This window comes from Melopsittacus undulatus, chromosome 9 (assembly GCF_012275295.1).
Source record: "Melopsittacus undulatus isolate bMelUnd1 chromosome 9, bMelUnd1.mat.Z, whole genome shotgun sequence".
NCBI lineage: Eukaryota > Metazoa > Chordata > Aves > Psittaciformes > Psittaculidae > Melopsittacus > Melopsittacus undulatus.
Genome location: NC_047535.1, coordinates 26,403,736 through 26,428,446, shown reverse-complemented (window position 1 = coordinate 26,428,446; position 24,711 = coordinate 26,403,736). Strand labels below are relative to the sequence as shown.

The following is a 24,711-nucleotide window of genomic DNA, read 5'->3' as shown; positions in this document are numbered from 1 at the left end:
TCCTGTGTAAGTTTATAAGCATTGAATGAAAGGATTTTGATTGTGATGATGAAAGTTCTTTTGGTGGGAAGGACAACCTCAACCTATACATCTCTCAAGCTTTTGTGAATCCTTCATCAGCAATGCAGTTCTAGTCACTGAGGACTGTTACATGAGGGATCATTTTTAGCTAGCTGCGTTCTATGACATGGTGGTAAAAATGTCAATGACTGTACCGAGAGCCCCTGTTGTCAGATCGCACCGTATTCTAGCAAAATCCTGGGTAGAAAATCCCACCCTTTCGTGTAACCAGCTTGTGGTACAGACACAACTGCCTGCTTGGAAGTCTGGTCAGTAATAGTCGATGTAAGTGCAGTAACTGGGCTGAAGATTGAGATTTCATCCAATGCATACCTTTCTGGTAATGTCAGGCTGCCATTTAGAGAGCTGCTCTGTACATAAGAGTGCATAACAGCTCCCTGCTTACCTTTGAAATCCATTGCAGAAACTGAATTTGTACAATTGATGAAATGCTTCTTAGTAGTTTTTAAATAGATACAGTTGTAGTTATGAAATGGAGGTAAGGTTTCGAATGTCTTAGTGCTTTTTTTGTTTTCTTTCAGAATTAATCAGGTACAAGTTAGAAACAGCTTTCAAAATCTGAACAGATGAAGATCAATTGATAAATCAAGCCAGCGATTCACCATACTTTCAAGGTACTGTGACATGCTTAGCCAAATATTTTCCTTAAGCATAATATTCACATACTTTAGATGTGAGAAGTGTAGGGAACAGGATATTAGCAGGATTGCAAAGCAAGTCTGAAGTGTTACCAGATGCAGTGGGGAGACTTATTTTAAATGCAGGTGTTTAATATAATGTTTCAGTGGGAAATTCAGCAACCTTAAAATCAACCTGAAGGGAGTTCAGTGCATGGAACAGCCAGACTTAGATAAAGTAAGTTGGATTGTTTCTCTCAGTCATTTACATGTAGTGAGTTGGAGAAGTAAAATGTGTCAGGCAATATTTTTAATGTATTTATTATATTTTAGAAGAATTAAGCTGAATTTTCTGAATAATTATGTTTGTCTATTTCCAAGTTTCCATGATAATTTTAGGCATTTAAAGGCTGTTAGGCTCTGGTATACACTATAATTTACCAGGTTCGGCAGTTTTGTTATCTTACAAGTTCAGAAAGTAAGATTGTAAACTAAGACTGTGCAGTTGCCTGATGCAGTAGGGTTGTTCTCTATAACTAGCATTCTTGGCAGGATGTTAGCAAAACTAGAAAACTACTATAATAAATTGAAATTATGGTTAAAAAGCTGCTAGTGCTAAAGTATTTTATCAGGCACTACTAATTCATTGAAACAATATCTGTTTCTTTCTGTATGTTTCCCTTACATTTATCTCTACTATTTTTCATCATATCATTTCAGCATTTTACATATTTTTTGTTGATTTCATGAAAGAAAAGACTTCACTCTAAGTCTGCATTTTTCTTATGTACAGACTTGAAGAATACTGTTTGTTATAGGCTGGATAGTATATTCTGCACAAATAATCTTTTAATAGATCTTAAAATAGGTTGCAGCAGAAAGGCCCATAACAGCTAGCATGGAGCTGGTCTGCAAAACTTACTTAAATGGATGAGTTAACCTGGGTTCAAGAAGAGTGAGGAATGTTTGACATTTACATGTAACACTGGAAGCTGTGGTATATGAAGTTTCTGTAACAAAATGCTTCCCTGGGTTTTCCAGCAGACTGAGAACCCAGAGTGCCTCAGGCTGCAAAAAAATTGCATTGTTCTTATCTAATTCCTTGTTCCTTGTCACTAAATAGGGTCACACATCTATCAGGTTTTCATATTACCATAGGAAGGTCTAGATTGGAGGAATCCGCTGGACATCATCTGGTCCAACCTTCTGTTGAAAGCAGGTGGTTATCTGAGGTGTGGTGAAGAGAGTACCTCCATCTTCTCTATAAATATCTCTTACTTACTGGAAGACTGTGATTACATCCCAGCTGAGCCTTCTCATTTTTAGATGAACAAACCCAGTTCCTTAAAATTTCTTCATTAAATTTTCCAACCTTCTCATCACAATGTTGGCTCGCTGCTGAGCCTGTAGTTTTTTAACGTGTCTCTTGAATCTGGCCTAGTCTTCCAGCCTGTCACAGTCTGTTGTACATATGACACTTCCTTTGGGTGTATCCCAGGGAGCTCTGTTTGTGACTGCTGGCCAGTTTGATTTCGAGCCATTACCACCATGAGCACAGCAGTTTAGCCAGTTTGCCAGCAATTTCACAGTCAACATCCATGACCTTCCAAACTGACTTTCTCAGCACCCTTGCATGCATCCTATCAAGTCCAGTAGACCTGTCCCGGTCCAATTTACACAGCTACAGGTTGGGAAAAAGGAAATTCAGTGCAGCCCTGTGGAGAAGGACTTGGGGGTGTTGGTTGAAGAGAAAATGAACATGAGCCAGCAGTGTGCGCTTACAGCCCAGAAAACCAACTGTATTCTGGGCTGCATCAAAAGAAGCGTGACCAGCAGATCAAAGGAGGTGATCCTGCCCCTGTACTCTGGTCTTCTGAGACCTCACTTGGAGTATTGTGTGCAGTTCTGGTGTCCTCAACATAAAAAGGACATGGAACTGTTGGAAGAAGTCCAGAGGAGGGCCACGAGGATGATTAGGGGACTGGAGCACCTCCCGTATGAAGACAGGCTAAGAAAGCTGGGGCTGTTCAGCCTGAAGAAGAGAAGGCTGCGTGGAGACCTCATAGCAGGCTTCCAGTATCTGAGGGAGGCCTACAGGGATGCTGGGGAGGGACTGTTCATTAGGGACTGTAGTGATAGGACAAGGGGTAACGAGTTGAAACTTAAACAGGGGAGGTTTAGATTGGATATAAGGAAGAAATTCTTTATTGTTAGGGTGGTGAGGTACTGGAATGGGTTGCCCAGGGAAGTTGTGAATGCTCCATCCCTAGCAGTATTCAAGGCCAGGTTGGATGAAGCCTTGGGTGATATGGTTTAGTGTGAGGTGTCTCTGCCCAAAGCAGGGGGGTTGGAACTAGATGATCTTAAGGCCCTTTCCAACCCTAACTATTCTATGATTCTGTGTATTGTTGCTAACTAGCTAAATTGGTGATCAGTGCAAGGAGCATCAGGAAGCAGCAAGCAATATGTGAGAAGGATGGTATGAAGTTAAATTTGCTTGTGCCAGTGTTCTCAGGATCCTTAATTGATGTTAACCAGCATATTGAACTTCTGAGGGTATGAGGACTGAGGCAGCTTCACATTGTAGGTAGGCATCATTGTGGTCTCAGGGAACTCCTGAGGCCCGAGGGCTGTGTTCTGCCTCAATGAATTGCCAAGGAGCTAGCTACATGGACAAGCTGGCAAGAAACCAGGCAGGGTTATGAAACCTTGCATGGTAGTTAGGTTCCATTGGAAAATCATAGGTAGCAAACTGTTCCCAGTGCTTTGATTTCAATAAATTGAAATACAGCACTAATGTTTTCTTACAATTGACCTGAAGAGCTGTGTATTTTAATCATTCTATTTGTAATATCTTAGTCTCCATGTATAAATGAGAATTTAAAAGGTCATACCCATTTCTGATTCCTCTGATTAAAATGATTCATCTGCATAGTTGGATTGGCAAAATGGTTTTAACATTTCCAAATTCAAAAGGTGATTTCAATACCTTAATATAATACTAATAAACATTAGTTTGATTTCTACATATTAACTGGATGAATCTTGTGTAGCTTTACCTATTTCCCTCTAACACTTTAAAACTTTGTGTTACTACTCAGTGTATTCTCTGTAATATTCTTTTCAAGAATTGACAGTATTTAGTGACATCTATGCAGGGCAATGATCTGTGTTCCTGTATTCCTTACACTCCATATTCTGTGTTAGATTGCTGTGTCATATTTGATAGTTAAGAAGGAAATAGTTGTAAAGTTTTGCTAGATACTGTAGATCCTATTAGCCCATGGCAATGACATTGACTTACAAATTGGATGTAAAAATGTTACACTATGTTCACTATTGTCACTGTGATGCTTGGATAAACATACAGGGGCATCTGCTGCCTTTTTATCCTAATGCAGAATTCTTTGCAGATTTACTTACATTTATTGACCTATATTCTCCCATTCTTTCTCCTCAGAAAAGGATACTTTAAGTCTTCAAATTTTAACAATATTGTTATTTTCCCTGGTACAGGTGGTTTATAAGAGTTACCCACAGTAATTTCATATTCCAGTATTTAAAGTAGCTGTATTCCAGCACTTCTGAGTATCTTTGACTCCCCCGTTGAAGTATTACTCATCAATGAAATTACATGTATCAACCTGAAGCCAGGATCCGGGGGAGAGAGGATAACAGACTGGCATGGTTTGTTGTGTAATTTTTTATTGTGTGCTGCTCATGATTGTTTTTCTGGGGAATCACAGTCTTGTGTATAGTTATAAAGGGAGAAGTTGCTTAATTTCACTGGAGGTGAAGGTGAGCTACAGATTACCATAATGCATTTTTCTTTATGGATTAGTATTTTTCTATAGCAGGGCTTAAATGAAATAGTCTGTTTTGAATGGCGGATAGTTTTCCCAGCTCTGTCTGTTCTGATTTATATTAACTTTTTATGTCTGGCTTCCTCACTTGCCCGATTATATTCTTACGCTTCTCGTACCAGAGAAGTACTTACCAAAGGTAAGTACACGGTGTGTACTCCCCATTGCACCGCTGTCAGCAGGAGCTGACAGAGGGTCAGAACTTCAGCGTATCAGCTACTTGAGTTGTCATTTCATTCTGAATCTTACCTACCAACAAGTCTTCACTAATAATATTTGTTCTTGGTTTTTAAGACCTTCTTGATCATTTCATACCTTGTGGCTAGAGATAACTTTTTTTTTTATTTTCTTTAATGCCCCTCAGATCTTTTCCTTGACAGACTTTGTTGTGAATTCACTATTTTTCTTTTGAGAACTGATAAAGCAACACCCTCATAGGTTCTTCCTCCCTCTCCCTTTGCACTTCAGTTCTTGTCTTCTTTCACTTCCATTGTGAAAAATCATCAGTGAATCATATCATTGTGCTCCTGTTCTTAAGAGTTCAGCTACAAATTCATCCCTACCTTTTCATTCCAGTTTAGCGTTAACCGTATTTCAGGTCCCATACAGAGGCTGTCTTACAGGTTGTAACTGAGCAGCTGAAGTAGGTGCTCCCTATTTGAACAGCTTTCCCAGTCCCCCTGGCAAAAGAACGAAACCTGGTGGTACATGTACAGCTTTAAGCAGTCATTGTATGCAGTTTGTAAGCATACATTCAATCACAGTACCACCAACCATGTACATTACATTGTTAAATCTACTTAGTGAGGTTTAATACTGTAGGTTTTCCTTTTTTGTATAATTGGTTTCGTCTTCTTGACTCCTTTCTTTCATTTTGCAGGCCATGTTATATTTTTTGTTTATGCTTTCTTCACCCCATTATTTGGCTGCTTTCTCCACATCATCCACAGTTTTCTGCTGCTTTTCTGCCTCACATTTCCTTTCCCACTGTCTATCTGACTTAACTGATCTTGTTTCTTCTCTCCATTCTCTGAACACCTGTTCACGCTCACACATATGAGTAGTTCATGATTATTCACACACTGTCTCAGTCCTGATGCTAATTCTTAGGCTATTTTCATTCCTCAGCTAAGCCCTTCAAACTGTAGCATTTCTGGACCCCTTTATGTTCTCTTAAAGGAACATTGGCTGCTAGGCAGTGCTTTTCAAACCACTGTTCTTCCCACTCCTAACCAGATTAATCCAACTTAACTTTGGGTACCTAATGTAGGTGCCTAATTTATGTGCATGGTCATCTATGATTACTTCTGTGGCCAGCAGGAAGAGAAGGGCTTCTTCAAAAATGCTTTGGATCAGGAGGAACCAAACTAATGTGAAAACTATCCTGACTCTGCTGACTGCCCAGGAAGCTTTGTATGAGCATCCTCCTCACGTGGATGTCTCAGATTTGTAATAATAATTTCTGTTCAAAGCCTACAGTGTGGACATGTGTTTTCAATTCTGATTTCCTACTAATATGATGGATTTTCAGGGTTTTCCCTATTTTCCCTAAAATCATCAATACATCCATGTATAGCACTATGGAAACAATTTAAGAGAACTGAACCTGAGTGCTTAAAACAACCCAAGTACATTTTCAACCTGGTCACTTTGTGGGAAAAGAAAATTCTCTCCATTTTCAGGCCATGTAAAATTACATTTTCATCTGCCCTGTTCCTGCTCTCTTGAGTGATCTGTCTTGTGCATTGAGCTGATGCACTGATGATTCTTCTGCCACTTTCCTCCCTCTGCTGGAATACTGATGTATTCACGACACATAGGGAAAATAGTAGTGGAAGAAGGATTACAGAAGGACAGCCTGAGGCCCAAGCTGCAGAATTAGATCTTGAATGGGAATATATAGGGAAGAAATAACAAAAGCTGTGAAGGGGGGGGAGGGGGGGGGAGAAAAATGTAGCAATCGGATTGAAAGGGCAAAAAATAAGATTGAGAAAGGGGATAATCAAAGTTACATGAAAGAACAGAGGTGTGTGCTTTACCTGCTTGGCACTTTTAAAGCAAGAGGTGCTTTTGATGAACTTAAGGAGTGTCAACCTTAGAAACTGAACAGTTGCTAATGCACTGGCTGGTTAAAGTAGTTGGCTGATTGGTGTGATTCTGCCAAATGAGGCTATTGAACTTTTGTGTGATTTGACATACATCTATCAGTAATATTTAAAGAAAAGAACCATGTGATGTGTGAATGTTAAATTGATAAACCATGGTAAAATCCGATCACTATTAAAAGGTAGATGATGGTGTTCTGTGGCTCTGTCTGGTCACCCATCACTGTATGTGCTTTATGATCTATGCAAAATAAATAATAGGAAAAGCCTTTATGAATTTGATGGACACTCGGATGTATCAAAGACTCTTCCAAACTGTAGCTGAGGCAGCTTTCTGTCTGCTTTCTTCAGACTAAAGGAGAGCTGTATGAGTGAAGTTTGTAACATAAATCAGATTATTTGATACAGAAAATACAGTTCTGTCTGTAACATGCCTTATCCTATGGCTGGGGTCAGAATTCAGCTATGGATGTTGTTAGGCTCCATTTGTGGAGCATTTGAAGAGCCAAGCTTGAAGGAAATAATGATTTTTTATTTTTTTTTTCACCTATCTGGCTTCTACACCGTAAAAAAAGCTCTGTCCAGGAATTGTTTAGCACCTGACTGACATTTTTTTTCCAGTCATGTTCTCAGCTTTGATTTTAAGTAGCTTTCTGTATTACAACGCATACAGTTTGATAATTAATCAAGCAATAATGCCCATCATTCATCATTTATCTTTAGATTCTAGTTCCATAAACATCTTCACTCATGCTTAAACTAAGAGGAGGAATTATTTCACTGTTTTGGGAAGCTGAAATACAGTTAAGGGTGTAATTGTCTGAAAGGTCAGGGCTGAGCTCCAGAAGTTGATAGCCTTTGTTAATTAACCCTACTACAGATGTCTGCAGCAGGAGTCATTGTTGCTCTTTATCTAAATCTCTTGGTGTTTGCCTTTTATTAAGGAGTTAACTTAGATTTGCAGTGATTAAGACAAGAGAAAAACCTCACCAGCTATTCTGTATTAGACATACAACTCTACAAGACACATTCCGAGTGTGACATAAATTATCAGTTGAGTGGAACACTGAAACTATTCTTACAATGACAGCCGATCCCATATGATGATTATCTGATTAACTCATATTTGTGCATCTTCTATATGCAAGAATTCGGAAAGAAACAGCTGAAAGAGAGTAGATTTAGATTAGATATAAGGAAGTTCTTTACAGTGAGGGTGCTGAGGCGCTGGCACAGGGTGCCCAGAGAAGCCGTGGCTGTCCCATCTCTATCAGTGTCCAAGGCCAGGTTGGACAGGGCTTGGAGCAACCTGCTTTTGTGGAAAGTGTCCTTGCCCGTGGCAGGGGGTTGGAACTGGATGAGCTTTAAGCCTTCCAACCCAAACCATTCCATGATTCTATGATCTGTAGCTTGTATAGTTCCACACTTTAAAGGAAACCAGTGAAGCCTTTACTAAGCCTGCATGTATACACACTTCTGCAGGACTGGGACCTTGTAGCCTAAACAGATTAATTTACAGCTTTGATTTCTGCTGCCTGGTTTTGCAAATACACATATGGGATCTGTGAGCAGTTTGAGTCCTGTGCTCTCATACTTACTACACATGGGCTGAGGACCCGTAGAGGAAGCAGCGAGTCACTTTTATCTAAGTTTTTGGCTGTTTGTTGAGGATGTTGTGAATGCTTCATCCCTGGCAATGTTCAAGGCCAGGCTGGATGGAATCTTGGATGACATGATTTAGTGTGAGGTGTTCCTGCCCATGGCAGGCAGTTGGAATTAGATTATCTTAAGGTCCTTTCCAACCCTTACTATTCTATGATTCTGTGAGGTTGACACTGATGGCAGCATAAAGTGTGGCCAGAAACCTTTACAAAAATTTACTTGATGTCGTTACTAGAACTTTTTATTCTATTGAAGAGAGACCCCTGTAATAAATAAGGGGTTAGAATCTATAGTTTAGAAACTATAATAGTTTCTAAACCATGATGTTTTTTATCAAACAACTCTATTTTGCTTAAACTCCGTAACTAGGACTTGCCAAGCACGAAAGCATCCTTTAATCCGAGCTTTTATCCCAAAGTTTAGGGAAATAAAATACAACCAGGACACTGTTGGACAAAAAGAAATGTGGAATATCAATGACAAGACCTCCCCGTGAGACAGGTTACGAGCAGAATGAAGGGGAAGATCTGGCCCCGTTCCCCCCACCTCCAACGCCCTGGGGGAGAGACGGGGGAGGAAGACGGGAGGACGGGACGGGGGTCAGGCCTCTACCCGCTAGGAACTCGTTTCCTGCTCTCCACTGCCTTTAAGGAGCCACCGCATTTAAGGTGGACCGGTCAAGAGGGGAGGAGCCGCTTTTGCGCGTCACGCCTCCTTCAGCGTCGCGTTCCTCCATTCCGCCCCCCCTTCCCCCTTCTCCCCGATGCCAGGCGGGGTTGTGATGCGGCCGTTGTTTTTGTAGGGTCGCGGTGAGGCTTGAGAAAGAGCGGCCCATGGAGCCGGGGAGCGCTTGGAGGACGGTGTAACCCTCCTCTATTCCAGCTCTTTTCCCCCGCTTTGTTAGCGCAATAAAGAGGAAAGGGAGCGCTTCCCAGTACAATAATGGGAGCCCGGCTCCTTCCCCATGGGCCGCCGATGAGGTGAGTGGACGCCTTCCCTATAGAGAGTCCTAGAGAAGAAGGGGGAAAAGGGGTTAAAAGCCATTAAAGCTGGTTATCATCTCGGCGCTTCCTTAAAGACCTCGGCGCCACCTTAAAAAGCTCCCTATGACTTTCCCCCCCCCCCCCACCCTCTCATTACGTTCTATAGCAGCGGAAAGAATGTCGGCGCGGGCCGCGGGTGACGTCAGGAGGGAGCAGCGCAGCGCGGCGGCGGTCAGGCAGCGGCAGCGGCGGCCCCGCCACGGCGAAGGAGGAGGAGGCGGAGGAGGCGGGAGCGGCGCCGGCCCCGCCGCCACCGCAGCGGCAATGGCGGCCGTCGGAGAGCGCAGGTCCCTGCCCAGCCCCGAGGCGATGCTGGGGCAACCCTGGAGCCATTGGGTCGATGCTGCTAAACTTCACGGGAACGACGGTGAGTGGCCGCCAAGCCTCACTTCCTCCCCCATACCCCCCCCATCCTCAACCGTTCTACCGGCCTGGTTTGTAGTGGGGGGGGTTGCCCCCGGTGCGGCGCGGCAGGGTGCCCGGCCGGAGGGCGCCGCGGGGACCGGGCCCTAGGAGGAGGTTGGGTCCGTTTGTGCTCCCGTCGCGCTTCTCCCCTAGTGTCGCGGCCGAGTTCGTTGTCCGGTGCGCGGTCCCCGGGACTCGGGCGCGGCGCGGGATGAGGAGCGGTTTGCCCCAGTTCCTTTAATCCGGGACACCGTGCGGTGAGGTCTGAGCCCGTCCCCAGAGGCCGGTTGCTCCTGCCCTCGATTGAGCCCCGGCCGGGGGCAGGTCCCGACTCAGGTGAGGCAGCCCCCGCCGTGACAGCGGCTCCGCTGCCGGGGACGGGACGAGAGGTGTCAGGCTCTCGGAAGCCGTGCTTATTGTGGCAGCGACTCGAACGCCTATTCCTGAGTTACCAGTTTGTTCCCGCGGGGGAACGGGCGGCAGGTCAGTAGCGGAGGGGTCAGTTCTGCTTCTCTGATTTGTGCGCACATTGACATCTTGTGGGTTTTCGGTTTTAGGAACGGCGTTAGAAGAAAGTTTTAAGGAATACGGACGGAACCGAGAAGCAATGCGACTTTGCCGAGAAGGTGAGTTGATTCAGTCATGAAGAGAAGCACACGGAGTTTTCCCTCTCGTAACGAGTTATGAGAGAATGTGTGTGGGAAAGAAAAGGGAGACTTCAATCCTGTCGCTTTGGATTTGGGACTTGTGGCCTGTTAGTGAGTGGTGTCATTAGCATTGTTATTAAATTAATATATAATCTCAAAACTACAAGGTAGGGCAGAGGTTACTTGTTGTCTTTGCAGTGTTTCTCTTTGGATTATTATTTAAGAATACAAGTAAGACTAAAAGGAAGCTGTGTGACCAGCACTGATATTTTCTCTTGAACTAAAACATTTTGACTTTTAGTGTAATCACTGTCAGTGCTTGAACACTGATACATTTACTCTGTCATGTCCGTGTGTTAATGTTTATTTCTTAGGGTACTCCTAAATGAGAATGACCTTTCACCTGTGATTAGCTAAAGCCCATTAACAGCCCAGTTCATCTCAAGAGTAACAATGCTGCTCCAAGTTGTAAGCAGATGATGAATGGGAGCTATAGATTATTGATAATTTTGTAACAGGGAGTGGAAAAAACCCAACAGTGATGAATATGATTTGTGGTGTTCAATTCCTGTTGGTTTGTTTTTCCAGTTTAACAGTTGTTTTATAGCAGAGAAATGTTCTAAAACTTTCCTCCTGTTGTTGCTAGCTCGGTACTGTTGGACTTGGAGAAGCATACCACAGAACAGGCCTTGCTGGTTTAAATACTAGATCAGTTAATTCCAAATAATTAATTTGATGCTGTTAGAAATGGAAGAGTGAGTTCGTAAACTCGGCTTAGGACCCTAGGAGATGATCTGATTCGGCCCTTACCTACTTGTGAGCTACAGACAGCAGGTGAAGTCTCAAGCAAGGTGGCACAGACTAGTAAGGTGAGGAGGCAGTGACGCATCTTGGGGCTGAATCAGAATATCTATTTGTTGTAGAATTCCTACTGTAGCTAACATTGTGGAAAAATCAATTTCTAGGACCAAAGTCAGTGGTCAGTGACCTGTAAGAAAGATGTAACAGGCAGCTGTGCTGTGGCATTCAGCATCACTTTTGCCATTGCGCTAGCTTCTTTGTGTCTGCATGAGTTCTTAAGCATTTAAAAAATGACTTTATTACTTCCACTGCTGAGTTCCAATCTAGTAGTAGTTGTGTTGAATATTTATTTTTCTGTATAGACAAATCATTCAAGTGCTAGAACAGCATTTGTAACAATAAGTGTACACATTAGTCTCATAAAGATTTTACTAATAAGGATTTTCAAACATTCTTTCTTATTTCTACCTCTTAAAATGCAAGCATCTACGGTTTCCAGATTTCAAAGATTAGCTGGCAGGGTGAAGAATAATCTTTTTTTCTTTTCCTCTGGAGAGAGCTCATAAAACTGTTTTTGCATAGGGTGACCCCTGAGACACAGCTTCTCTGCACTGACTCCAGCCATGCGAGTCATTTGTAGGGTTAGGAGTTAAAGGAAGTTCATAAAATACTGTGAGAATTAAAAGTGAAACTTAGTAGCCCTGTCAGGCTTCCAAACCTCTGTTTGTTTTGGTTGCTTTATGACATAGGGATGAGACTCTGCCTTGGTGTCTACCTGTAGCTATTGTATAGGGAGCAGAAGCAAAAGCTCAGTTTGCACTTACAGAGCAGTGAAAGATGCTAGGATGTGTGTGTTGTTTTATTAAATACAGCTTTGAGAATCCTGTAACTGATTCCTCAGGAAGAATTTTGTATTCAAAATTGAGGCACAAACATTAAATAATTGAACTGTCTAAACCATGTATCTTAGCATAGGAAGGTGAACCAAAGATATACATTCTGTCAAATCAACTCTAACCTCAAGATTTTGTCTTGATACCACACAGTGTTTTAAATATAGCCAACAACAGAACTCGTTGTGTAAGAAAGTTATTTCTCTCCAGATCGGGAGTTGACTCAGAGGCCCAACTTCACAAAAGGATTTCAAGGTTATTTAGGCTAATTTAACCTTGCATTGCAACTCTTCCAGTTTGCATAAAAGAATTAAATATTCATGGCTTGGAGAGGCAGTGAAGGAAGGAACATGACTTTACAGCCCACTTATTAGAATCAGGTTCAAACCCAAGAACTGCTTGCTTTATTTAACCATTGTCAGCTTTCAGGTCAGGTTCCCACTCGCCTGTTGTACCCACTGGGTCGTGGCATGTAGTTGGTTCCTTTCCCACATGTGGTTTCTCTTCATCTTCTAGTGGGAACAGCTTCATCATTGGCATGTGTGGTGAGAGGTGGATTTCAGGCTGGTAGGAAAGAGTGTCTGTTCCTCCTGAGCGAAGAGTGAGTGTTCCCGTTGTCGTAACACTGTATTAAAAAGGGACTCAGCATTTCCAGCTCCTCCTTTTGTTATTTTTATAGGGAAAGAATAATGCCTGTTATTTCTTTAAAGGAATAAAGGACATAACTGTGTAATTCCAGGACAATATTTGCAAGCTGTGGAGAGGGGCAAGATTTTGGGCACGTCTTCGTCACTGGCAGTTCCTATTGGCTGATCAGGCAGCTCCTCTCAGCATGCTTTTGGTTGTGAAGCCTGATGAGTCCTTAATACCTGTCAGTGATGCTAGTTCCATGTAGGGGTCAGGAAACTAAAATTAGTTCATAGTCTCATACACTTTTTTTTCTGTATCTAACCCTTCTTGATGTAACCAAGCTCACATCGATGTAAGAACAAAAAATTGAGCTTCCCAAACTCCCTGTGTTTGTCTCTTCTGCTCCCCTGTTTCTTTTTCACTGCTCTTACATGCGTTCTGTTCTGCTAATCCATAACATGCAATCATTCCTGTTGGCATCCTCACAGACCTTCACAAAGTGAGAAACTTGCTGGATGCTTCTACTGCTTTTTGAGGCAGTAACAATCCACACTGTGCTTTGATGTAGAAATCGGAGCTGCACGAACAAGGTACAGGCCCAATGGACTAGGCTCACTTTTGGTTTGGAAAATGCGCAACAGATGGAGATGAGAAAGGAGCATCCATCATGACGGAAAAAATGTTACTTTAAAGTACCCTTTAAAATTCACTTTTTACACTGAAATATTCTTGTGATCAGCAGTACTATCAATGTAAGAGCATGTTGGAAGCAATTGTTTCAGTTATTTTCATATGTAGTTCATATGACAGAATCTTTTAGCTCACAGTCACTTAATTACTTGTGAACCAGCTGAAGGTGTGATTCCTCTGCCACACAGCTTTTGCTGTGATGAAGCAAGTACAGCATGTTGCATTATGATCAATAAATGCATCCTAAAATGGCAAGGCAGAAAATGTAGTCTTCATGCATTTTTTCTTTTGTTTTGAAATGAACATTGCTAAAGTGGATCTTCAGACTTGTGGTGCTGGGAACATGTGCCAGCAGATGCAGCCAGTGTGCTCACATATGCCTGGTTCATGTTGGAGATGCAGTAGGTCTCAAAAGGAGGTTTATGTGTCTGTAGTTTTCATTTGAACATGATGATTCTTACAAACAAGTTCTGAAAATGCTAACCTTTGTTGAATTGGGTTTGCTTTTAAAAGTTTTTTAGCCCATTACTGTTGCAAAGATGATCTGAAAATAGAACTCTGTGTGTAAGCATAGAGTTCATTCATGGTAACATTGACAGGCTTCAACAGGGTGAACTTATGCTTCTTGCAGAATTTGACAACAGGTTTATTCCTTTCACTCTATGGAAGAGTTTCACTCACTAAGTAGAAACAGATCTGAAGATGTTTATTGTGACTGGGGGCTTAGCCCTCTCTCACTCCCTGAGAAACTGATTCTCTCCGCATTAAACTCCTAGTTGCTACCAGTTATCTTGTATGTTGTGCTTTTGGTTTTATTTAATACAAATCACCACTGCCACCAAGGCTTGATTGGAGAGACAGAGGAAAGAACCTATCTGCTCTTCACAGAGATCATAGATACCTGCAGTAATAGTTAAGTGTGTAACCCTTTTGAAGTGGTTGGGGTGAAAGTCTGTTAGATTCTTACATTGACTTATGAAATAAGTTTAAGATCTGTATAATAAGAATGTGAAGGAAGTTACAGTATCTCAGAATGGAAAATAAGTGTGGAGAAGATTTGGTTAGACAATTTGAAATTAGGTGTTTAATAATGTATTTAGGGCATTCTGAAATGGTGGGGTGTCTTTACTAGAGCTTAAACATCTCATTCTTTCAGTTACATATACAACCCCTTGTTTGTTTTGGTGTGTTACATACTTTGAGAGGCGAATCCCTTGGTACTGCCTGTTTCAAGCTCTTCACTAGCACCGTCACCATAGCTTATAGCTAAATGCAACAAAGGGTTAGGAGGAGTAGTGAACAGTTGTTCTCTGTTCAACTTAGGAGGAGTGGAGAACAGTTGTTCTCTACTTGGGTCTTGAGCTCGATTTGATCAATCATCATTGATCAAGATTGTTGAGTCTTGGCTAAAAAGGTCTTGTCTGTCCTTACAGCATCCATACAGGCTGCTAGTGATTTGTTCTGTTTGCACTTGGTGCTTCTGAGAATCCTGAGGAAGTGTGTGATTGCTTTCTATACGTAGCCAAGCTATTTTGGCTGAGGTGGTCCTCAGATGGTTGTGGAGGGAGATGCAGGGAAGACAATTACTTCATCATAAGTTTGGGTCAGTTGAGCAATGGTCACTGGTGCATTTGATGGTGCTTGGAAGGATCTGAATTGATGCTTGCTGTGTGGTGATGTAGAATGGAATCAGTCTTAACAGACTATACTGGTCTTAATAAAGCAAGTGTTGAATATTCTGTGAGAGTGCAGGTTGCCAGATTTTGGTGGGCACCTTCAGAAGACACTTCAGAAGACTTCGTGACTGCAGGAATCCATCAGGATTGCAGGTGGGAGCAAATTCTCTTCAGCATCGTGTCACCTGATAACAGTTGAACTTTGGCTCTTGGACAGTTAATATGTCCTGGGCATGGGGGAAGAGACTCCATGAACCTCTAGGAAGGGCATTCGTTATAAGCTTTCAGATTTGATTACATTAGTTGTTGAAATGGAAGTTAACCAAAGTTGTGAGGGTACATTTAATGAACCCTTGTTCTTCTTGAGCCCTGAGCTGGGCAGGGTTGAGCAGTGAAATCCAGGATGAGGCCAGGAGGGCTCACTAGGAGCATCTTTACTACATAGACCCAACATCTAGAATTTTCCCAGCCGCAAGTTCAATAAAAAATGCAGGTATTTGTGAAACTTTTGTTCCAGTATTAAGTTGTAAATACAAGTAAGAGCATCTTATTTCATATTTGTCTTTATTCAGCCTTGGGAGGTGTTCAATTGAGTTGATTTTTGTTGTGTTAAATCATGTCAAAGTTGCTTAGAGGGCTCTATAGTTCTTGACTGCCTGCAAATACATGATGAGAATTTGTAATAGATTGAAATACATATTTCAAGGTAGCAGTACAAAGTGCCACTCTTTTGACATCCTGCATAGCTGTTCACAGTCTATAATCAGATAAATCTCCTCTTCATTTCATTGCATTTTAATTGACTATTTACACAAAGTGGTGTAAGGATTTGTGGGCTGGTTATCGTAAAACAATTACAAGGAGACTTTAAAAGTGCACTGAACTGTTTAAGAAAATTGGAGAGATTCGATGAGATAGCTTAAGCCCCATGCAGTGTGACAGGATTTTGAGCTGATCTGCAGTGACTGGTCCTCGTTTTCTTGTTATTTTTTCCCTCAAATCCAAGTTCTGTTTACAATATTTAATTATTTCTGCTGAGATGAGTCACATGTTATAAATAGAATATTGTGATGTTCGACTGCAACTTAGAACTGTGTCATCTTTTATGCTTTAAAGATACTTTGCAGGTTTTTGATATTACCATAGTATTAGTGTGATATTGCAAAGCGTTGGGGACTTTCAGTGGAACTGCAGCCAAAAAACTGCCTCAATCTGTCTGTAATATGTGAGGAAGCAGGATATTTTTCTCTTTATAAGAACCTTTGAGATGGTTGTCTATACACGTACATCGCTGTCAGGAACTCACTGTTACCTAACGCTTCTTAAGAGGTATGTATGATTAGCTGGGTTATCCCTGCGTGGAAGAGGTGATGTCTTGATAATTCTTGATTAAATACTGCTTTTTATGTAGTTTCTATTCTATATTTGTCTACAGATGCTCAGTAAGAGAAGAACAATGTGATAAATATGTAGAAATATGACTGTAATATTAGAGTTGATAACACTAGTGTCTAAGTAGAGCAGGAAAGACACAAAGGCTTAGTGAAGGGTACTTTTAAATAAATTGGGTTAAGAGGATGCAGATTACTGTCTCTAAGGTAACTATTTTAAAAGCTATTGCTTCCACTGCAGTGGATCTATAAAAGAAAATGCATACAGTTCTTACACCTTCTCTGACTATGCTAGCGTATGGCTGTAACATCCACAGGACAGCTGGGGATATGTGTGATGTCTTAGCACTTACAAAACAGAAAAGATTTAATCTTTCACAAAGCATTACAGTATTTGATTTGTAATGAAGTATTCTAAATAGTCTATAAGATGCTTTAAAATTGTTTCTCTTCATTTTTAATGAAAAATCACCACTGGTGTGGAAGTTGCTCACATGTAAGCCAACATATCCTGGGCTGCATTAAAAGAAGCGTGACCAGCAGGCCAAAGGTGATCCTGCCCTTCTACTCTGCTCTTGGGAAACCTCACTTGGAGTATTGTGTGCAGTTCTGGTGTCCTCAACATAAAAAGGACATGGAACTGTTAGAACTAGTCCAGAGGATGGTCATGAGGATGATCAGGGGACTGGAGCAGCTCCTGTATGAAGACAGGCTGAGAAAGTTGGGGCTGTTCAGCCTGGAGAAGAGAAGGCTGCGTGGAGACCTCATAGCAGCCTTCCAGTGTCTGAAGGGGGTTTATAAGGATGCTGGGGAGGGACTCTTCATTAGGGACTGTAGTGATAGGACAAAGGATAATGGGTTAAAACTTAAATAGGGGAAGTTTAGACTGGATATAAGGAAGAAATTCTTTACTGTAAGAGTGGTGAGGCACTGGAATGGGTTGCCCAGGGAGGTTGTGAATGCACCATCCCTAGTGGTGTTCAAGGCCAGGTTGGATGAAGCCTTGGGTGATATGGTTTAGTGTGAGGTGTCCCTGCCCATGGCAGGGGGGTTCGAACTACATGATCTTAAGGTTCTTTCCAACTGTAACTATTCTATGCTTCTAAGATACCAAGGTTATTGCCTAGATATTCTTACAGTGTAGGAGATGAATGCATCTTTTTAGAACCGTAGAATGGTTTTGGTTGGAAGGGACCTGAAAGCTCATGCCATTCCAACCCCCTGCCATGGGCAGGGACACCTTCCACTAGAGCAGGTTGCTCCAAGCCATGTCCAGCCTGGTCTTGAACACTGCCAGGGATGGGGCAGCCACAGCTTCTCTGGGCACCCTGTGCTAGAGCCTCCCTCACAGTGAAGGATTTCTTCCCAAAATCTAATGTAAATCTTCCGTCTGTCAGTTTAAAGCCATTCTCCCTTGTCCTGTTCCTACACGTCCTTATCAAAAGGTGCTCTCCAGCTTTCTTGTTGGCCCCTTTAAGCACTGGAACCTGCTCTAAGGTCTCCTCAGAGATGTGACTTCTCCAGGCTGTACAAGTCCAGCTCTCAGCCTGTCTCCAGAGCAGAGGTGCTCCAGCCCTCAGGGCATCTTTGGCCTCCTCTGGACTCATTCTAACAGTGTACTTACACTTCAAGTTTGTAGCAGCAAGTGTTAAAATCTGGCAAAGGGAATTCAAAGTGTATTGGAGCAGAGTAGCACAACTGTAAAAGCAGTTGTTATAGAAGGCAAAGAATGTATTGTAATCACTGTTCCCATTGCTAGAAGGCTTTGGACAGTCAGAAGTTGTCCCTGCTTGTGCAGGCTGTGTACAGATGTGAGCCAGGTCCGGTGGTGCAGTGGCTGTCAGACTGATTCTCGTGGTAAGCTGGATACTCATGGTAACCCCAGATACTACAAGGATGACTTCATCAAAGTAAACTGCACTCACAGCTGCTCCCCCATCACTTGGAGCCACGATCACTAGCTTTGGGAATGGTCATCATGATGGTAAATATTCCAGGTTATTGGCTCAAGTAGATGAGAAATACTCAAGTGCTCAGTTACTTGTGTGTAAATGTTGCTTGTCAGCCCTTGTGGAATAAGCTCTTTTGTGGGAACCTGCTTTCCCATGAGAAGGATCATTTATTTACAGTCTCACCCTGCCCTGATTTTGACTTTCGATAGCTTTAGCTACCAGTTTGTCCACAGACAAACTTCATTGGTAATAGAAGGTGAAAGGGAGAATTGGTTATACCTCCCTTCTCTTCTGGTGGGTTGTAACAGTCAGAAAACTTTATCTATCACACTACAAACATTTAATGAAAATGCAGCATTCTCAACTGGCACTGAAACATATACACCAAGCAGCTTAAAGGCTAAAATCAACAGGGAGCAGCTTTGGGGTTGTAAGTCTGTGATGCTCTGTGTGGTTTTGTTCTGACATCTAGAGCTCTTTTTATTTGCAGGAAAGTTTGTTGGACAGTTTAATGCTGTTAAAGTTGCCTGGAAGTCCTATAACAGCTTACATTAAAATGAAGTGTCAAAGTTTAAATTTGAAAAGCAAATAATATGCGGACTACGCAGTAGTGTTTCTTTTCTTTTAACATCAAATTCAGTTGTATTTTGCCCTTCATAAATGCATTTTTCGCTCTACTGTCTTTTTCACTGACATCATAAACACAGTGGCAGATACTGTCAGTGGAAAAATTTTGGTTCTGATAGTTTAGTAGGTAGTGTCCAGCGATGCAAGGTCTTGTTGAGCCACTGAAGTCTTGCTTCTGACTGGAAGGAGGATGCAGGACCAGGCTATGGGGCTTGGCCGATGAGACTTTGTGTGTGTGACAGCCACATTCACTACAACCTGTGATCAGCCAGCAAAGTACTTCTCTAATGCAAACGTTTTAATTGTCAGCCCCTGGATATTGTATCCATTGCTTTGTCAAGGTGTATGAAGCCTAAGTGACACCCTCTGGCTATTGTTTCAAGCTGAAATACAGAAGAAAACCCGTATCAGTTTATACCTGGGGTGTGATTCTGCAATCTTCTTTTCTTTCCTCCTGGTAATGTGGGATTAAGCAGCTCCTCCATCTATGCTGAGTGAAACATTTGTGAAATAGTTGTTGCATTCTAACTGTCAAGTTGTTTCCAAAACAAGGTGATGGTTGCTTAAAGAAGGTACTGAATTTTCCAGCACCTTTTAGGTCTGGTAATCCTCAAACCTGTTGACCCATGCTTGATGATGAATCATTTGAGTGAATTTGGTCCAGTTTTTACATGCCTACCTATGTGACAGTAGAGCATAGTAGATCTTGTATTTTGGGGATCTCTGTGCGAGATGATGTATCAGTGGATAACTGCAGTGTTTATCAGTTATGAGTAGTGTATTGTGAAAGCTAAACAGTGAGCAAGAACTAGTTTATCTTATTTAACATACTGATTAGTATGTTTTAATTATTTATTAATTTTCAGCAATTAGCCCTGTCAGAAAGCCAGGTAATAGAAATCAAAATGGTTTTTGACTGCAATTCCTGAGGTGGTTCCCAGGAACTTTGTGAACTGGAGAAAATACCTTTTGAATATGAGTTACTCTGCTGAGGCACCATTTCTTTTTATCTTTTATTGTAAGGCTGTTGTGAATGATGCCAGAAGGAGAAAGAAGGATCATCTATACAGTGTATGTGAGTGTGAGCCATACCAAATATCCTTCTTATCCCTTCAGAACAAATCTATAGTAATGAGGAATATCCAGAGGCCTCAGACTGCAAAGATTTGAGTTAACTGGCTGTGGTTTTGATGGCTATATCAAAGGAATGAAAAGTTTTTCCATTAGCCAGACAGTGAGGGTGTTGGATTATTGAGGCAGCCATGTGAAATAATATGGAAAACAGCTTTCAAAATAGTAAGTTTTCCCAGCATTTTCCCTACTTTTCCCTGGAAATACTGAAGTTGTCTGTTTCATTCCTGTTCAGTTAATATGACTCTATAAATGTGTTAGAGAAGTTTAACTTTGACAGCTAGAAGGCTTTGCTGGGTTTTTGGTTTTTTTTTTGTAAGGGATATAATCTTGGATTTTAGGATGTTTTCTTTGATAATTCATTTTGTAAAACATAGAATCTGTTTGAATGTGTCTTTTCTGCCCTGCTAAGAGAGGTGGCAGTTGTCCTGCTCTCGCTGGGACTAAATGGAAGTGTTTGAGAGGAAAGGCTTAAATGAATTTCCTGGTGGGCAGCATTTACTTCATAAAAATACTTAAAGTTGAATTTTAAAGCAATTTTGTTTTTTCTTTCTGTGTAAGGTGTGTTACCCAGAGCATCTGTCTGCAAATCATGCTTGTTCAGGAGCTGCTGTTTCGTGTTGTAGTTTGGAATTTACAGGGGAGTTTTGATACAAATTCAATAGAACTCTATTTCTTACCAAAGCTAGTGCAATATGTGCTTGCAGAATAGGCTGCAAATTTTTGTCCTAAGTGTTCTTTATCTTTCTTTTGTGGCCAAGTCACTGAAGGAAGACTTCTATCAGTTGTGTTATGAGACTGGGGAAAATATCAATGTTTGAACTACTCATGATATAGTTTGATTATGTTTTGTATCTCAGCTGGGGCAGAGCCCTCTCTTTATCTGTTGTTCCCTTTCTCAAGCCTGCTTTAATAGCCAGCTGACTTGGTTTGCTTTGCCTGGCTATTTCAACACTGCTGTTTCTGTGGGGTATTTGGAGAAGTCCAAAGCACTTTAGCCCCTGCTTGGGAAATTTCCTTTTGGTTCTACCTGACTGTTAGCTTGTGCCCTGAAATGTAGGGGCATAGACCACTATGTGATTTGCTGGAGTAAAACTTAGAAGACTCTTCTGTTTTTGTGGCCTGAATTTAATGATCTGAAGTGTTAGCTTCATAGCCTTGGGAGATAAGAAAGCTATTCTTACCCATGGAGCAGGTGGAGCACAGGAGGAAAATCTTCAGTGTGCTTGTCAGTGTGCCTCACCTAAGGCTTGTTTACAGCTGCTTGGGACGAAAAAAGGATTCTCTGTGCAGCACTGCAATTCTCTGTCCTCCTGCTGACATCATTGAGAGTCATTGTGGATAATCACGATGACATGAAGGAAGGCTCCTGTCCTGGGAAAGGACCAAAATCACAGTCTGGATAGACTGATGGTCTTCATTTTGAAATGGGAAGAAATGCTGGTAAGGTGCAGCATCAGCAGGTTTATTTATAATTTAATCACACTAAGAGTTCTCCTGCACTCTGTGAAATCCAGGCTTCACAGGAAGCCCAGTGTTGTTTTGTCATCGCAGTGACTCAGGGTGATGTCACCAGCTGACGGGAGCATTTGGGGTGTACCCACTGTTATGGTGGCCCTATGATACCCTTTCTTGGACTCCTTTGGCATCTTTCCCCAAGTGCTCCACACTGTTGCTGGAAGCAAAAGCTTTTGAGCAGTTTCCAAACACAAAGCAGTGCATTGTGGGCCATCACTGGGAAGACTGGCTCAACAAGTTTGGCAGCTGAGATTTTGGCTTCCTGCCTACCCTGGATAGGCACCAGTAGTCTCCAAGCTGGTTTGAGCTGAAGACCTCAGTGTAGGTCCTGAAATCCATGCGTGTGTGACTGCTGTGACTGGCACACGGTCTGCTTCCATTGTAAACCACAGTCTTGACATCCTAGATGTGTTTGCAGTAGTTATCTTCTGTCTGATGTAGGAAGGTGGATGTGTTGGCTCTTGTCAGCATGCTGGAGGGTGGTAAAATTTTTGTTATAATATCAAAGGATCCTGTTTACTTTTCAATTTTCTGTTACCTGTTTAACCTTAGCGATGTCATCCTGAGTCACCTAGGGGTGGGTAACTAGTGCTCTGAAATGTGCTTTTCTCCATGCCTTTTCTTAAGTACCAACTTCAGATTTCCTCTTTTGCTGTGCCTCTTGCTTATAAAACTGACTCCATACGTCTTCTGTAATATCTACTCTACAGGACTGCAAACAGGCCTAGTCTAACATGCTGTATCAGGACCACTGCTTGAAGTCTGTAGGGTTCTTGGCAGGGTGCAGGACACTTCTTGCTCATTGCATGATCATACTCCAAATATATCTAATCTTGCATCTGCATAAGGATGACTTTATCTTGCTGCTTGTATAATCAGGTTTATTGAGTTTATGTCCTTTTTGACATGACTAAAATGTAAAAGTTGTGCCATATTCAGTACTTTTTTCCAAGGGCAGAGCATTTTCCTTCCTGGCTGGCCCACAAAAGAGACAAAAGTTCTTTTGTCACATTACTCTGTGCATTTAAGTCCATTTCTAAGTGTTCATATACCTTCTTCCCAAGTGTGAGAAGAACACTGTTAGCTGTGGAGGGACCAGAGGAGAGAATTAGTCTTAGAAATTTCTCTCAGAAACATGAGCTAGATGAAACCAGCTGAATCAGTACATTAAAGAGCCTGAGCAAATTCTTCTCTCCTTTGCTTTTGTTTTGTTTTGCTTTTGGTATTATCTTCTGTGTACATCAGAAGTGGGCTGGTGTTCTGCTTATGTTACAGAGGCCCACACCATGAAAGAGCAGAAAAATTACTTTCAAGCATGTCAGCCCTTTCAGGTCTTGTGCAGGTATGACATGTTCTAAGTGATCTTCAGTTTTGAATGCAGTCCTTCCCAACCTGGTTCTATTGAAGAGTGGAATTGGTGATTTTTGTAGTAGAGAAATGGTGCCAGATACAAAAGAAGAATACCTGGTACAGGTTTGTTAATCCTGTGTTTTTAAACTCTCTTTCAGTCTGTATCAGGTATCATGTATTTCATGTGTAATGTTTGAAGATGGAATTCTGGAGAATTTTGTGAAGTCAGACTCCTAAAATACAGTGAATCACTCTTAAGAGCCAAGAAACACATCTTGAAATAAGGATAGCAATGGGCTTATTCTAAAGGTGAAATGATGTGTAAAGGCAAACCCTAAATTTAATCTTTAGAAGAATTCAGAATTCTGTAACAATAAAACAAATTTCATCTCCATAAAGATTTTTTTGGGCTGCACTAAGTTTTTGTTGTATCACAAACAGCTAACAGTGGAATTACTGACCTTTTACTGTGAATAGGTAGCTTGATTTTCTTCAGTGCTTATCTATTTAGTTAGTATAAGTGTGTGTCAGAAGACAACTCTCACTGGTTTAAAGCCCAACACTTCGGAACAGATAAATCTCCTCTTGGAAGGGAAGCTCTGACAACTGTAGCTCTGTAAATGCTGGAATACATCAATTGTGAGAAGTAAAGACTTACTGGTTCCTCAACTTGATAATTAAAATAGTCATATTTATTTGTCTAAAGGTATGCAATAGCTAAGTTTAGCATACTTTGTGTTGCTACATGTGTCTTCAAATACAAAAGAGATGAGTTAGCTTTTACTACAACAGCAAAAAAATTGTTTTATTCTCCACGTTATCTTTTAATGCTATCACAGTACTACTGGTTTATTCATTATAGTACATTCATATGCTTGTTGCTGTGCAACTTGCAGTTTATTCTAATTGTATCAAATCAACTGCTAGTAAATCTGTAAAGCAAAGGAAGTAAATTTTAATGCAAAAACTGTAGTGCCTGCCAAATTGAGAGGGGTGTGGAAGTGTAAGTTGGTATGTGAGAATTGACAGGCATCAGTTTTCTTAGAGCTATAATAGACGTGATTGAAACATTCTTACTTTTGGGGTGGATGTTCCAGTGCATTGAGAATGGGAGTGGCAGGGGTGGGGTGTTTTTAGGTAGTTGGGTTGCCTAATAAAATACTGAAATAAAATTCAGTTAACAGGTAATCTCTGTAATTTTCCTTACTTCTTTTTGGGGTTCTTGCATATGATGGTTTTCTCCCTCAGGTATTAGGCAAACAGTGTGAAATGATGCAAGATGAGCGCTATATGTGTCCTATGTGTCCGGGAAGATAATGTGGTTTTATTATTACTAAGTTTTGTTATTTTATCAGGAGCACACTGTATTCCTCCAGTTATCAATAAGAAAATGTGTAAATCTGTAGGTGAATGGTTGTTAAGACTCCCCCAGTTACTGGGCATCGAGATGCAGCCAGCACCCAGTTGTGTTGCTGTGATTTGGTTAATTACATGGGGAAAGATCATAAAACCCATACATGCCAATTGATTTCCTCAGAAGTATGTCTAAATAGGAGATGGGAGAGGATGAGGAGCTTTGGAACATCACTTGCATTCATCATGTATCAAAATACTTGTATTGCAGAGAGC

General features: G+C 41.5%; 1 protein-coding gene across 1 annotated transcript in view; it reads left to right on the top strand.

The window, feature by feature from the left end:
* Window positions 1-9,085: 9,085 nt before the first annotated feature.
* ATXN7 (ataxin 7) overlaps window positions 9,086-24,711 on the top strand; it is a 58,318-nt gene continuing 42,692 nt past the window's right edge. The window contains exons 1-3 of the mRNA XM_034066194.1: window positions 9,086-9,308; window positions 9,478-9,738; window positions 10,334-10,402. Coding sequence (XP_033922085.1) covers window positions 9,489-9,738; window positions 10,334-10,402 — 319 coding nt within the window. The 5' untranslated portion in view covers window positions 9,086-9,308; window positions 9,478-9,488. The remainder of the gene's footprint in view (window positions 9,309-9,477; window positions 9,739-10,333; window positions 10,403-24,711) is intronic.